Below are 17192 nucleotides of genomic sequence, written 5' to 3'. Positions count from 1 at the left end.
TGGGGAACAGGGAGAGGGGATAGGGGAGAGGGGAGAGGGGAGAGGGGAGAGGGAAGGGTCTTGGCCTTGAGCCTGGGCCTAAACTGACTCACTGAGAAGAGAAGACCTGCTTCATGAGACCATGGAAGATCTACAGCTATGTCTCCACATGGAAAAAACAGGACCAGGCAGAGAGGGGATCCCAGAAACCCCAGGAGTGAGCACCATCCTGAGAGCCCCACCTGTACACAGGGCCTGAGTCACTGCTCTCACTGAGCCAATCTGGCTTTCTGGCTCCATGAGGCAGGTCCTTGCTACAATCCGGCTCTCAGAGATGCTTGTCTTGATAAGGCCAGCTGTGCCACACGGAGGGGAGTCAGTCAGTCACAGCTCTAGCACGGCCCAGCATGGCTGAGGAGATGCCCAAGGCCTGGTGTGAGGGAAGCAGAGAAAGCTCCCACTGGCTAAGGATATCTTGTACACTTTCCCTTTCTTTCTGACTTGAGACAGACAGGAAGGATGGCTTATTCGATGGCTTCTCCCAACACATTCAACACTGATGCTGCCCTGGAACACCTCTGACTGTTGACTGTCTCCTGGTGGGAAGAACAGTTTAGGGCTGGAGGCTCACTCTCAGGCCTATACTGAGGCTGGAGAAACCAACAGAGTGTCCCCTACCTAGCCCCACTGATGAGACAGGATGGCCCTCTCTGAGTGGGTAGTCTCACAGGGATTCAGTGAGACATCTAGAAAGCCAGAGACATGCCCGTAAAGCAACTGCTCCACACAAGGAAATCTCTACTGATGTCCCTGCTTAGAGACAGGATAACAAAGGCCCAGGAGCTCCAAGGTGGTTCTTAAGGACACCCAGGAAGAAGGTGTCGGATGACATGGGATCTCAGGCAGCCAGAAGCTCAAGGCGACGTAGGAATATCTTAGATCCCCTCGAGAATCATGAGACACCACGAATCCACAGGTCCAGAGCCTTGGGTACAAGGACAGAGGCCATGAGCAGTGGCCTGGCCAGCTGCTTTCCTCAGAGACCCGTCTCTGTGGCTGCAGAACCATGTCTGGGGATAGTTTCACATTTGATGCCTGCTGGCATTCCTTAGAGCAGGGACCTCAGGGCACCTATGAGACACCTGATCCAATAAACCTGAGGTAATCATCTATTCGCTCCAGCTGCCCTGCCTGGGCCACCTCACCTTACCAGACTCAGCTCAGGCCCTTCACTTTCTCAACTCCTCTAATGCCAGTTCTCCTTAGAGCTCAAGGCCTTCTCCTGGGTCACTTCCTTTGATAGCTTAACTGTTAGGCCTACAATGCTACACTTCCCCAGGAAGCCCTCCTTGAAAGTGCCTTTCTTGACCCTCCGTCCACATCATCACCTCTTCCTTTCTAGGAACTGACTGCCATCAACGACACGTGCCGTGACCACAGAGGACCCTGCTCCCTACAGGCCCAAGTGGTCCAGTTCATTCCCCCTATCTTCCTGCATTGAGTGTAAGAGCTCATTACCTGAGAGAATCACAGGGAGTGATGGAGATGACTCATGCCATCCCTGAGCAGATGCACTGAAGAGCCAGAACTGGGAGACTTGGAATAGCGAGGTAGAGGGCAGAGTTAGGAAGCTCAACGGGAGGCTGTAATGGGGCCACCAGGCTCTCATTCTCCTCCCATTGCCCCGAAGGACAAAAGATGGGGCCATGGAGGTCTGGTGACTACTTCAGGATCACTCCATGGGTTGACCGTGAGCATGGATGGGTCCCAGCAGGTTCCCAACTGACATTACCTACAAGTCTGCTCCAGATGTTGATCTCATATGAGTACCATCAGGCTGGAGCTGATATCTGGACTTGCACTGGGAATGAGCATCTCTGACAGGCTGGCTACTTCCCATTGTAAGAAATACACGTGAGATTTTTATTTGTAACATGTCTAAGCAATGACAGTGTGCAAAGTCTCTCCTCTAGGAAGTTGAAAAATTAACCCAAATAGAAAAAAATTCAGAGGAAAGTTAAGAGAGTGGAGAGGCATGGGTTGTCTCTACACTCTATAGAGCAGAGGTGAGGCCAAGGAATCCTGTGCACTAACGGCCGAAGGTAGGAACGGGTGAAACGTCATGGCCAGGAAAGAGGACTTCTGGCCATGATGATGCAGTGGCTGGGACAGGACTGGGGGTTCCTGATGAAGCTACACAATTAAATCAAAGCCTACAGCCCTTATCAATAGGTGGTGTGATCCACGGAGCAGACCTGGGGCGTCTCAGCTCATTCCCAAAACTCTATTGGAGATAATAATCTCATAGGACAGAGTAGGGCGAGTGGGCACACCCATTCACTGAACCTAAACCAAAAGGACAGTGATCCAGGGCAGGACTTGTGATGAGGCTGGACAGGGCAGGGCAGAATAACAAAGAAGAAATCACTGAGCCAAGAAGGGATTCCAGAAATGTGCAGTAAGGCTTCCTTAAAGGCTTTAGCTGAAATGTAAATCATTTGTGTAGAGCAAATCTCTGCAGAGGAAACAGTTCTCTCTCTCTCTCTCTCTCTCTCTCTCTCTCTCTCTCTCTGTGTGTGTGTGTGTGTGTGTGTGTGTGCACGTGCTCAGAGGTTTCAAAGAAGTTGCACAAGATTAGGAGAACTTTCGGGTCTCACCTGCCAGAAAGGAGAAGGCCTGATGTCTTGAGCAGAAGGGCTCTGCCTGGGAAGAGCTACTGTAACCCTGGAATAAGAATGACTCCCTGACTTGCTCTGAGCAAGACTATGAAGTATCCAGTTGCTCCGTAAGAAAATCTGCCAGAAAGGTGACCCTTTTCAGAGGAAGAAAACACAACCTAGTTAAGCCCACGACATACCATCTACAATGTGCAGCATAAAACAATTACTTTTGAGGAGGACCAGGAAAAGGTAGTTAAAAAATCAAAAGGAAGACCAATCAGAAGAAACAGAAATAAAAAATGATGATAAAATTATGAGTGATAAACCTTAAGGCAGCTATTAAACATACCCAGTACTCAAAGGTTTACTGTGAATGTAACAGAGAACAGGGGGGGCTATTAAGAAGGAATTTGCAGAGATTAGATGCTGTAGAAGAAAAGATGAATGAATCTGAAAGCAGGGCAAACTCAATCACAGAAGAGCAATGCGGATGAAAAAGCAAACCCCGACTGAACTGACTGTAAGCACTTCTGGGCATCTAATGAACATGCAATTAAAGTCTCGGGGGAGGAAAAAGAAATTAGGGAAGAAAAATATAAATCTCTTGGCCAGGGCTGGTGAGATGGCTCAGTGGGTAAGAGCACCCGAATGCTCTTCCGAAGGTCCGGAGTTCAAATCCCAGCAACCACATGGTGGCTCATAACCATCCGTAACAAGATCTGACGCCCTCTTCTGGAGTGTCTGAAGACAGCTACAGTGTACTTACATATAATAAATAAATAAATCTTTAAAAAAAATAAATAAATCTCTTGGCCAAAGCGGATAGATCTCAACAAAAATCAGGTTGGTAAGAACTAGTATTCCTGGTTAGTACTTAAAAGTACTAGTATTACTGGTTAGTACTTAAAAGGCTTCAGAGGGCTGGAAAGATGACTCGGTGGCTATGACCTAAATTCATGATAGACTATAATACATCGAAGATGTATACTATAAACCACAAAGTAAAAAAGAGCTAATAGAAGACTATTAACAAAATAAATTGAAAACACTTTATTAGTACAGCAGTAGACAAGAAAACAAGAGTGAAAATGAGCAATATGAATGGAAAATACATAGTATCAAATGAAATCCAATCATGTCAATAAGCTATATTAAATGTAAATGTATTAAAGTGTTCAATTAAAAGGAAATAGTTCTATTTTCTGTTTACTTTCACATTTACTGTACCATGACTATATGTTCCTTTTGTGTGTGTGTGTGTGTGTGACAGGGTTTCTCTGTGTAGCCCTGGCTGGCCTGGAACTCACTAAGTAGACAAGGCTGGCCTTGAACTCACAGAGAATCTTGTGCCTTTGCCTCCTGAGGGTTGGGATTAAAGGCGTATACCATCATTCCTGGCTTATATGTTCCATTTTAATTTGAAGCTTAAAAATAAAATTTGAAAAGGGAAAAAGCACAGGTTACCACAGCAGATAAAGAAGTTAGAACTGCCTATAGCTTTATACTTAAAATGATGGAAAAAGACCAAAACAAAAGCCTGGGGAAAGAAACACTGTCTAGACACCAGTAGAAAAGTCCCTCTGTGTGATGGCCGTAATACACTGTAGGGAAGATTACAGGAGAATTGATTTTAGAGATAAAGAACACTGCACCATTTACAGTGATACTTCAGCTCTTCAAAGCACAGTGACACTGTGTGCATTTAACAGCAGACATCCAAACCAACTAGTCAAAAATGGATGCATCTTAAAGAGGAACTGGGAAACCCGGCTGAGGCTCCTGGGGCTTTGGGGTTAGGACCTGATAAGGCAAACCAATTTCTTTTTGAAGTCAAGAAAGGCCAGAGAGACTTGAACATTATCAATCAACGTAAACTAATTGATACTACAAAACAAATCATGATTAATTACTTTGGGTAAATGAACATGAAAAATGTAGCAAAGAGAGACCATATATATGGTTGACCATAAAACAAAACTCAATAAACTGCAAAGATCAGAAATAATAATACATATTTGATCACAACAAATTAAATTAAAATCAATTGGAATTTTAAAATAATTAATTGTTTTTATATTTTAAATATAATATATAATACAAATATATGATAAAATTATATTTTGATATTATATTTTAATAAATTAATTGCTAATTTTTAAATTTACTAAATATTAATGTTGTTATATATTATAGATTTAATAAATATAAATATATATTAAAAATAAATATAGAAAATTTAAATAATTATATAGAAAAAGAATACATTTTCTAAATGATGCTTCCTATAAAGAAAACGCCAAATTTGAGAATGTAAGGGTTGAATTTCTATCAAAATATTTATAGAAAGCAATTTCAACTCTATATAAATTCTTCAGAAAATGGAAAAGAAGGGAATTTTCTGTGAAATTGCTTCTATGAAACAGAGTTGTTATGACACACAATAACTAAATAAATTAATTTAATTTAATTAGTAAGGGCATTATAGGAAGAACATGGCACTGGTTGGAACTAAAATGGCTCACTTACCTTTGAAAACTGTAGCCAATCTCTGGATATGTATGTGTTTGTGCACATGTGTGTTATGCACTCATCTGTGTGTACACATATGCAGGCCAGAGGTCAACCTCAGATAGCTTTATTTGTTCTCTACATTATTGTTTGTGCTGTTTCTGTTAATGCTGGATTGCATGCATTTTTGCTTTATGATATAGCTACAAGCATATGGGGGCCAGGGAATAGACTGTGGTGGTTTGAATAAGAATGACCCCCATAGGTTTATATCTTTGAATGCTTGGTCATCAGGGAAGGGCACTACTTGAGAAGGATTAGGGGGTGTGCCTTGTTGGGGTAGATGAGGTCAGACTTTCACCTCAGACTGCTTTCTTAGTTCTCCACAGTATTGCTGGTACTGTTGGTGGCGGTGTTAGCAGTAGCACTTTTGAGATAGGATCTATCTCTGAATCCAGAACTCAATGTTTTGGCTGGATAGCAAGTGCTTGGTACGCACGTCTCTCCATTCCTACCCCAGTACTGGGATCACCAGCATGAGCTGCCACATTCAGCTTTTAAGTGGATGCTGGGGAACCAAATTGAGGCCCTGATGCTTGCACATCAGGCGTTTTACCCAATGAACTATCAGCCAGCCTCAACAAGTAGTTGTCCTCAAACGTATACCTGCCAGATGATCTAGCCATACCACAAAGACTCATACATATAGTTATGGCAGCTCCATTTGCCTGAGGTCCAAGGTGGAGTCAATCCAAATATTTACCCAAGAGAAAGCAGATCAAGGCTGGTTGATGTCTGTCATTTATATACTGCTTGCCATTCAGTGCTCTGGTCAATGACAGACTACAGTATACGGCAGTGATTCCATAATGTCACATCACTTAAAACAGTTGCAGTTGTCTTATTTTGTGTAAATTATACACTCTGATGCTTGCACAACAAAATACCCTAGTGCATCTCTCACTGTGCTTGTCCTTAAGTAATGTATGGGTGTATTCATACCTGGAAAGGAGTGAACTACAGAAAGGCAGGCTGGCACTCAATGATGAAGCACATTCTGTCATCGTCCACATATGTTGGGAGTGCAAATTCGTAAACATTAATATAAGCAGATTGGTGACTGTTGGGGGATGGATTACAAAAGGGCACAAGGTGACTGAGGATTTATACCCTGAATTTTGATACTTCCATGAACCAAAGCTTACCTCTTTTACATTGTAAATGGTGGGAACTTTGTCAAAGGATTAACATATTTCACTGCTGGTGTTTTGAGTTTTAAAGACTCATTTCTTGATAAAGGACCCTTAGTAACACCCCACTGGTTGGTCACAGGGCACATTCCTAACCTAAGATCATAATTCCCTGCCCTTGGGAGAGTTTGGTTAAATGTCAGGAAAAATCCAGAGAAATTTTGTATCGGAGTAGGAAAGATGCCCTTAAAGAAAATAAGTGTTCAAGCCACACTGACTACCCTATAATTCAAAGTTCCTCTGCAAATTTCACACTGTGATGGCATCTTTAGTGTGTGCTTCTATATATGTATAGGTGTGTATATTTAAAATTAGTTGTATACATCAAATATATTCTATTTTGAAACAGAAAATTTGACAGAGAAGAAAATCCCAATGTTCTAATTTTCTTCCACACTCTGATTTTCTGGTATTCTCAACTATTTTATTAAAACATAGGCACAATGACTCATTAAAAAAACATGCCACTTAATACTCTAGCAAAAACTACAACAAAAGTTAAGAATCCACACTGTCATCTTAACAGAAGGAAAAAGCCACATAACCCTGATTTCCAGGCCGGACTTCCAGCAGGCTCCGTGTGAAGGGTGGCCTGAGCTGATGAGGGCCTCGAGAACCTGCTGCAGCTGATACAACAGGAAAGGGTGACAAGATGGCACTGAGCTGTGAGACACTGAACCCTGTGATGGGGAGCAGGCGGGTGCACATGCTCACCTCTCCCGTTCAACACTGTGCAACACACCCTAAAACAGGGCTGTGAGGATCACAACGCCCTCAGATATCAGAAAGAATGCAGGCCAGGGAGGAGAGAGTTTTAATTAGCAGATCACTTCATCATGAGCGAGAGATCCACAGGAAAAGGAACTACAAGAACCAACAAGCAAATTGGATAAACTTGCAGGATACAGATCCAGAGCCCAAAGTTCTACTGCTCCTGTGCAACGGCAGGAACAATCTGGAAATTCAAGTTTAAGAATTGCAGTAGCATCCCAAGTCACCCAATATCTAGTGAAACAGGCATCAAGACTGAGGAGTACACAGTCTGAGAGAAACTAAAGAAGCTCCAGACCCCTGGAGGGCTACACTACGGCCAGGAATTGGCTGGGAGACCCAACACTACAGTCATGGATGAGCCAAAGACCGAACACTATAGCCATGGACAGACCAAAGACCAGCACCATAGCCATGGGTGGGCCAAAGACCCAACACCATAGATTCAATGTAATCCCAAACAAAATTCCAACTGATTTTTTTCTTTCTGCCCCCACTCCCTCTCCTACCTTCTTTTCCTCTTCCTCCTCCTTCTCCTCTTCCTTGGCCCCTTTCTTCCTCTATCCTTCCCACCTTTCCTCATCATTGTTATTTTGGTAGAAACTGGCAAGCCTCTAACATTTATGTGAAAAAACAAAAGTTCCTAGATGAGCCATATTTTTTTAAAATAGAAGAATAAAGTCAAAAATCTATCAAGAGCTGTTTTAAGATTTCCTAAAGAGCAGTAATAAGTAAGGCCTATGGTGTGTGTATAAAGTCAGAAAAATGGATCAATCGAAAAGAAAGTCATTCACCCTTAGACATTCACCTCGTCACAGCAAGAGCACAGAAGCACTGAACAAGGAAAGGTTACACCAAGTCAGTGTGTCAGACGACCAGCGTCTACACAGTGTCAGACGACCAGAGTCTACACAGGATAAGCCTAACCTCATGCCTCACCTCAGTCACAGGTGAGTGTAACTCAACTACAGACCTAAGTGTGAATGTTAAAAAGGTCTCTTCTAACCAGTATGAACAAGAGCCTCACCATTATGAGGCAGGCAAGGATACCCGTGGAAAGATCCAGAAAGCACCTACTATAGCAAAGAATGATAAACTACGCTCCGTGAGAGACACTCATGAGTGTGTGCTGCATAGAAACTACCAGTTCTGCCAGAGAAAATACCCACGTGATGAGGGGTGTGGACCAACCTGAATGGACAACAGCCAATGAAAGGACAAACAACCAAACTTAAAAAAAAAATAAAAAAACCTGGGAAAATTATCTATACAAGTATTTTCCAGACTAAAATAAGGAGACAAACAGTAAGTCAATGCAGAGTATGAACATCACCAGCTACCATGGAACAGAACTTAAATCCACAAGATGCCACTGCCTACACATTAAAGCAACCAGACGCAGATTGCCGGATGTACCTAACACCCCACAACAGGCAGCGGAGCTCCTGAGGAGCCCATGGGCTATTTGGAAAATGGCTTGTCAGTTATAATAATAAAAAAAAAGAAACAAATCTATTCCCCGGTAGCTCCATCCCTTGGTATCTATCCTGGAGGAATGACCCACATGCCCACAGACAGCATCACAAAAGCGTTTCTCAGAAGCTCTAGTCATGTCAGCCTAAAGCTGGAACTGGCCCAAGCACACAGGTAAGTGATCAAACAGACTCAGATTCTCCACAGTGGGGGACCCATCAGCAGGAACAAAGGAGCTGATATTATAACACCAGTGAGCCTTCCAAATGTTCTGTGAGTGAAATCAAAAGCAGACATAAGTGCGTGTGCACACGCGCAGACAGACAGACAGACAGACAGACAGACAGACAGACAGACACACACACACACACACACACACACACACACACACACACACACACAAGGGACTTCTGGATTCTCACCAGACCCAGGGACACATGCCCATGGCCACCACCCAATCACACCATCACACTCAGCTCCTACCTCTCACAGGTAGCCAGCCCCACACAGGTCCAATCCTGAGACCACTGTCTCCTGCCCAGCCTTGACAAAGCCATTCTTTGCTGAGACTAGCCTAAATCTTTTTATTTTTATATAAAGGTGCTTCTACAATCCTCAGAAGACATCAGCAAATAAGTACCAGAGAAACACATTCAACAGATAGATGCAGAAAAACAGAACCTACATCAGAGAGAGAGAGAGAGAGAGAGAGAGAGAGAGAGAGAGAGAGAGAGAGAGAGAGAGAGAGAGAGAAAGAAACAAAAGTAAGAAAGAGATGTAGGGAGGGAGTCCATTGGGAGGGAAGCACCAGGGATATCAGGGAAGTAGAGCCTCTGACACACACTCTCTCTCCATGGTCTGGCCACAGTAGATGTCTACCTGAAAGTCATCTCCTGCTGCTGATGTCAGTCCAGATCTTGGGGTAGAAAGACCACAAGAACACCCACAGATGGGAAACCTGGGCCCAGAGAGACTCACCAGGCAAAGGGTCACCCAACAGCTCAGCACAGAACCAGTCGAAGGACCACAGCCCAGTGCAAAGACAGGATTGAAGCTGCCATCCAAAGAGGCACTTTGCCTAACCACTCTGCTGGCAGGGAGGAACTCCTTGGGAAGCTACCCCTTTTGAGCAGTGGACGATTCTCTCCTTACCCTCAGGGAAACCACCTGCCTATGCTGCTGTTGAAGGCCTGGGACCACCCCCAGACAGTGGCTTAGATGCTGTGACCCTGTAGGTTGTCTCTCACCCCACAACTCTCTTCCCACTATGGGATGATCCCCATAGTTATTCAGTGAGATGTCCACACAAGTAAATTAGCAGAGGTTCCTAAACACCCCACTCTACTGCCCCAGAGGTCATGTAAGTCCTGCCTCATCACAACTTATGTCTCTACTGGTATAGGAAAGGGTGAAAGGCTAAGGTCCTCCGGCTCATACCCTTAGGGATTGACCTTCCTCTGACTGCCATCCGCAGAAAGACATCAGGGAAGGCACCAGGTAGGCTTCCAGGTATCAGAAGTATGGAAGACTAGATGTTCCCTGGGAAGGGCGATGGAGTGCCTTCCTATCCTTGCCAGGAGAGGAATAAGGGAGGACCATGGTCTCCAGTAAGCCTGTGATCTCTCGGCCTGGTTTTCAGGTCTTTTGCCTCCCACCTTAGCATGCTGTCTGTCTCCTTAGCTGTCTACCACTTGGGCTATCTTGTCTAGGCACCCTCCCATCAGCAAGGTTGGGCGCTGGCCAAGCAGAAAGAAAGCTACATCCCGAGAGATACTATGGGGGTGTGCACAGAGTCAGGCAATCCACAACATGCAGGTGTGTGGAGAAGGTAGATACAGGGCCCACTTCAGTTCCTGGACAAGTCACATCTATTAGACACCCACTCTATGAGAGACAGTCCCCTAAGCTACTTGGAGAGGACTCTGCCGAGTTCGCTTCTGAGCAGGCTTTCTAGGCTATTCTACTTCGTAGGCTACCTCATGGGCCCAGCACAGACACCTGACAGCCCAGACCTGAGTTCACCTTCCTGACACCTTCCCTGGCAAGGCTCCAGAGTCCTGGCCAGTGGCTAACCACTGTCCCTCCTCCCCAGGCCTCCCCATCCCCCGACTGGAGAAGGAACTCACTGATGGGGGCATGTAAGGCCACGTGCTCCTGGTAGGGTGTGTAGTACTTGTATTGCTTCCCACAGAACTCACAGGTGTAATTGCCGGTTTCTGCAGAAGGAGAAAGAGGTATGAGAACAGGCGCCTGCCCTCCCACAAGAGATCAGTTATCTCTTAGCACCCAAACTCCAACTCATTATGGGATCACCAACCAGACTCAACTTGGACGGTGGAGTTGTACTGTCTGGTTCAAATCCAGGCATGGCCTCTCTTGTAATCTCTGACAGTTTGTGCTCTGTGAATGGGGTAGGAATGCAGAGATGGGTGCATGTATACACGTGTGCATGTGTTCCCATACGTGAGGTGGCCTGAGGTCAACTTTGGGTTTTCTCCTCCATAGCTGTTTACTTCATCTTTTAAGACACGGTCTCTTGCTAAGCCCAGAGCTCACTGTTTTGGGGGAATGGCTGGCCAGTGTACTCCAGGAATCCACCCTTCTCTGCCTGCTTCTCTTCATTATAGGCATATGCTGGTACACCTGGCTTTTTATTTGCGTCCTAGGGATCTGAACTAAGGTCTTCATGTCTCCATGAAAGCACTTTATGAACTGAACCAACTCCCCTGCCCCTAACCACTTTGTCCCTCCATCTTCCTACCTGTAAGAGGAAGGTAACGGGGGATATCTAGAGGACTGCTCTGAGGGTTAGCTCTGAGCGTGGAATTCTTAGAACAGTGCTAGATATATCCTAGTCTTGGGTCTCGAAAGCTCCAGCCCTGGTGCTAAGAAGACCCCAGCTGGACTCTCAAACCAACCTCTCCATCAGTCTTTCTGTAAGCCTTGCCCACTGCTAGGGTCACAACCATGGTCCCTTATCTCCAGGGTGGCCCCGACCACCAGAGCTGAGGTCCTACTTCTTAGTCCTCACCAGGCTTAAAAATTGTTTATTTGTTTATTATTATATGTGTCTGAGGTATATGTGGGTGCATGTGCTGCAGAGTACAGGTAGAGGTCAGAAAACAACTTTATGTGGTTGGTTCTCTCTTTCCACCCTTTCATGGGTTCTGGGGATCAAGTTCAAGTATTGGACATGAGGTAATGAGGTAATCACTTTGTCCCTGAGCCATCTTGCTGGCCCATCATAGACTCTTAACATTATATCTCTCCAGGTTCTGCCTAAATCCTCTGTTAAAGATATCTAACGTAAAATGGTTCATCTGGGGACAGTTATAAAATATTGATAAATACAAGCTTAACCTTTTTTTTTTTTTAAAGGAGCAAGTGCCATCTTCTACAATCCCTATACCAAGGGGAACATCATCTCACAGGACATCAACAGCTGCCCCGCCCTGCCCCACACCCCTCCACCCTCCCCTCAGCTGTTTCTCTGCTGCTACCATTTGTCTGGCTCCTATGGCCTTGAATTAGCCATCCCTGATCGATATCCTCTTTGTAACCTGGTGTATTCAATCGACAATACTTTGTGGACATCTTGCCCAATCAATAAGTATTGATCTCCAGGACTGCCTTTATTGGCTACATGGCTCCCAAGGGACTTGGGAATTTGCTGAGCCAGTTGCCCTCCACCAAGGGACATTCAGATTGTTTCAAGTCACTCCCTCCCTTATTAAAAAGCGCTGGGATCCACACCCTTGCAGGGGCTTTTGCACATCTGGTACATGATCTAAAAAACAGTCACTGTTCAGGAAGCTGTCTGTGACTTCCTAGGGCTAGGTGGGCAAGGGCATGCCTTCTAGAGGCTTCTGCTAACCTCAGCACCATAACCCAACCACACCCTGCACTATTACTACCTCTCTATTTTGCATCTCTGACCCGGGAGGGAGGAACCAACTACACTACAGGTTTATTTCCTTTTCTTTGATTGCTAAGGAAATTGATTATTTTTTTTCTTGTATAATTAACTATAGTTTTTCCCTTGTGAATCTCCTTTTTAAAAAATTGCTACATTATTTGTAGAGTCGTGATATCAACACTTTGTCACACGTATTACAGGCAGCTTTGTCTCTGCCGGCTTCTTGGTCCCCTTTGCTTCCCTCTCCCAAGACGGAAGCTTTAGGATTTTGAGTAGTTAAACGATATTTGGATCTGACTCGTGAGTGCTGAAAAAGTATGTATATTAGTTCCTGTCAAGGTTATTGGATCAACTGTATTAATTTTATTATATTATGTCAATCTTATATAATCTTATCCACTTGCTCCAGCAAAGACTAAAGGCTTCAATAAACCCTCCCATTCCATTGTGTCTCTGGATTTACTTTTTAATTTAGGCACATTATTGCTTGGTGTATGACAGCTTGTGCCTCAAAATCTCTACTGCGGGGTTAGGAAACTTGCCTAGCATGCAGGATGCCCGATGTTTCCTCCCCAGTTCTGCATAAACTGCACATGGTGGTGCACATTTGTAATCCCAGCAACAGGGAAGCAAGGAGAAGAGGTTAAATGTGCTCCTCATCTGCACGTGGAATTCTACATCATCCTGGGCTATGTGACATGAGACCCTGTCCTAAGACACTGCTCCTACGTGGTTCCCAGACCAGTAACATTAGGACCAAAGGAGCCTGACAGAAACCCAAGATCTGTTAAAAGAAAATCTCTATGGGTGTGGCTCATAAATTTATCTTTTAATGAGAACATTCTAAGCATGGGAGAGTTTAAGAAGCATTGCTCAAACATTTAATTAAACCACTTTATTAGTTCATCTGGCATTAATATTATTAAGTTCCTAGTGATCTGTCAGGTCGTGATTCCTACGTGTTTGCATGTGTCTAATGACATGTTCCTACATGATCCTGTGCTTTCATTCATTAAGCAAGGATGGCACTGAAGAGGAGGCTGAGCAGAAACTGTCATGTCCTTATCCTCAGGTTGCTGTGTGGAAAGGGAGACAGACGATCAAACCATCACACGACTTCAAAACTGCACCAGCGGTGTGTGTGCACAAGGAAACAGACAGCAGTGCCACAATAAGCCATGATGCGGCCTTTAATCTCTTTAAGGGAGAAGGGCAAAGTCCCCAAGAAAGACACACAGAAGCAACCAGAACAGATGAGAACTAGGTATGATGCTGGTGAACCATCAGTGATTGGGATTATTTCATATGAGCTTGACAGCTTCTGTTTTCTCACCGGGGAGATTATAAGGCTTGCTTTTATTGCCATGATCAATTTGGTTTTACATGGTGAACATCCCTAATCCCCACACCCGTAATGCTCCAACAAGATGACACAAGTAGGGAACTCCAAGTTCTGAGTCTCTGTGTCACATTACAAATATTTAATGAGATCACTTAGAGGTTATCTACACACATATATGAAAGGTAAGTAAATTCTGCATTTAGATTCAGATTCTGTCCTGGAATATTTCATTATGATATGCAAAAAAATCCAAAAATCAAAACCTATTAATGGTCTTAGTCATCATGACTATAGGAGCATCAACCTGCACTTTTTCTGTGCTTTATACTCTGGCGTGTCCTCCTGGGCTCTGCCTGTTTGGGGTATGAGCTCTTTGCGTTCCCATTTTCACCTGTGTTCAATATTCCTTATTATTTTAGACAGCATATAAGATATATTTCTTTAATTGTTAACAGTGGGATAGAAATGGCATTTTAAAGTCTATTATTGCTGAGAAAGGGCGTTTAACCTACTTCTTATTAAACTGAAAAAAAATTATTTGTATTTATGTGTCTCTGTGTGGATGCCACGTGAGTGTGGATGCCCATGGAGGCCAGAAGAGGGCATCAGATCTCCTGGATCTGGGGTTATAGGTGTATGCTATAAACTGCTGGATGTGGGTGCTGGGAATTGAACTCTGATCCTCCAGGAAAGCAGCCTTTAACCACTGAGCCATCTCTCCAGACAGACATTTCTCTTGAGACTTTTTAGCATAGGTAAGAAAGTCTCACAGTACAGATCAACCACCAGGCTCTACTTTGAGATTCTGGTGCCATAGGTTTGGGCTACAGTTACAGAATTTCCATTTTGGATAAACTTTGAGGAGCTGATCCTTCTGGCCTCAAACCACACTCTGAGCCCAGTGGGATTAGCCAGTCTTCTGCTGTGCACAGCACTGTAGCTCTACTACGTGACTCATCAATCCATGCCTCTCTCTCTTACTTTCAATTTTTATTCTTTTTTTAGGGGCGTGGTCTCATAGGCTCAGGCTGGCACTGAACTTGCCACATGGTTGTGTTTGGCATGCACCACCATACCCAGTTTTTGTGGTGCTATAAATCGAGCCCAGGGAGGATCTGAGCGTGCTCAAGAAGCATCTACCTGCTAGAGAAGCCCAGGGAGGGTCTGAGCATGTTAGGCAAGCATCCACCTATGAGCTGAGCTACTCTCCGTCCAGTTTTATAACTCACACCTATATTTAGGATAACCTGATTTACAATGGTTAAAACTTCCTTGTTCACACATCCCCTTAACACTACAGCTTCTCGGGTGCTTCCACATGCTCCATTGACCAGTTTGCTGAGTATAGGGTTTTTTTGTTGTTGTTGTTAGATTTTCTGAATTTGCTTTTTTATTTGCATGTCAATTCCAATTTGCCCAGGTGTAAAATTCTTACAGCCTCTCTCCTTCCAAACATACTCACTTTCTTGGCACATACAATGTTGCCAAGATGATATTCTTATTCTCAAGACATCTGATTGGAACTCAGGGGTAGATACGACTTGTTTTCTACATACAGATGCCTCATTTTTTCCTCTTTCTGCCTACACTTTTAAAGCCACTAGGATACTGATGTTAGTACATCCACATGTTGACTCCGCCTGACGTTATGACAAGCCTTTCAAACTCACACATACAGAAACTCCATTAGCTCAACAACTTTTTCTTCTATTATATCTTTGTGATCTTTGTCATATGGGTCACACTATCGGTCCCTTTGAGCTACTTCCTTGTTCTCACACATTTCTTAAAGTCTTCTATTACCACTTGTCCTTCATGTTGCTAATTACTTCTGTGCAGAGCAATTCCGCCATTACTATCATGAAGTGTTTCATTCTGCTTTTGTATTCTGTCTTCCCCAAATCCTCTCTCATCTTCTTCTGTTCTGTTCCTTTTTAATTTTATCTGCTGCTTTTCACCCTACAACCCCAGGACCGTGCAATCAGTGAACAGTTTTTCTAGTACGTACATGCTGAAGTGGACTCCACTGTGATGCCATCTGGAGTTGGGACCTCTGAGACATGATTAGGATTCGGTGAGATCATGAGGGTAGGAACCACATGGGGACTAGTGTCCTTAGAAGAGACGCCAGGTCTCAGTCTCCCATCTCCCTTCCCCTGCCACCCATAAGGGGTGACATACGAAGGTCATCTGTAAACCAGGAAGACACAACTCACCAGAACCCAACCCCATGGGCAGATTAACACTGGGCTTCCAGAGCTGAGGCAGTTACTGTTAAGCCTTTAGGCTGTGTGGTATGTTTACGGCAGACCATGTGGGAGATGAGTGGTAACAACTTCCTCTCTCTCCTCTTTCTCCTCCTCCAACACTGCCTCCTCCCCTCCTCCACACAGGATTCTTGCTCTGTAGTCCAAGCCAGCCTTGAACTTGAAATCCTCCTGGCTTAGCACTCAGTACCAGAAATACAAGTAAGTGCTGCCGTATGAAACCTATATTAATTTCTTACACGTGATGTGCAGAACTGGTTCTGTCTAGACCTGGTGACAGACGGTGTTTAGAGATCCAGTCTTCCCTGGACTCTCCTTGCATTTTTTTTTTTCCTTGTCATGTGGAATTTTTATTGCTCTTGAGGTTTTGTTTCTGTTTTTCATGCTCTCTCCCTTATCCAAGCATAATGACCCTGCGAGCCAGCTTCCCTCTCTCAATAGATGAAAACTGTCCTTCGTGTCCCTTCTGCCCGCAGCCACAGCAGTCAACCCCAGCCTGAAGCTCACAGGGACTGGCAGCCAACCAACACTCTTCTTCCAGCTGCGGTCCTCTGGGTCACCAGGGCTCTGCTTCCTCCTCTCCCGCTTGCTCAGCTGATGCCGTGTGCAAAGCAGACTTTCCTCCAGGAACCCTCCACTTCCCTGGACCTTTGGGGCTTCCCTTAGGGTAACCAGGTTCCCCTCGTCCTATGCTTAGTTTCCTTTTCAGAGATTCACGGCACAGGCCTTCTCACACAGCATCCTCATCCTCTCCCACACACTCTCATTCTACAGGAAACCTGACATGGCTGCCGCTATCCTGGTTCTGCTGGGGCGAGCTGGGGGTGTGCTGACTACCGACCCCAGAGTTCCTCAGGGAAATCCCAAAGCACTCAGTGGGGAGTCCTCCAGATCCTAGAAAGAGCTGCACATTGGGTTATGCACAGAACAAGGTTCATCCTACTCTGCATTCATGTTTGTTTGTTTGTTTGGTTGGTTGGTTTGGTTTGGTTTTAAGATAGGGTTTCTCTGTGTAGTCCTGGCTAT

The 17192-nt window shown here is 44.6% G+C and overlaps 1 protein-coding gene across 8 annotated transcripts in view; it reads right to left on the bottom strand.

The window, feature by feature from the left end:
* Znf618 (zinc finger protein 618) overlaps positions 1 to 17192 on the bottom strand; it is a 158307-nt gene that overhangs the window by 17301 nt on the left and 123814 nt on the right. For all 8 annotated transcript variants that reach the window (XM_029539851.1, XM_029539853.1, XM_029539852.1 and 5 more), the window contains one exon: positions 10768 to 10857. In XM_029539851.1, the coding sequence (XP_029395711.1) occupies positions 10768 to 10857 (90 nt within the window). The remainder of the gene's footprint in view (positions 1 to 10767; positions 10858 to 17192) is intronic.

Source organism: Mus pahari, chromosome 6, assembly GCF_900095145.1.
Source record: "Mus pahari chromosome 6, PAHARI_EIJ_v1.1, whole genome shotgun sequence".
In the NCBI taxonomy this organism is placed as follows: Eukaryota; Metazoa; Chordata; class Mammalia; order Rodentia; family Muridae; genus Mus; species Mus pahari.
Note: the sequence above shows the minus strand (reverse complement) of the source record. Positions and strands in the feature narration are given on the sequence as shown.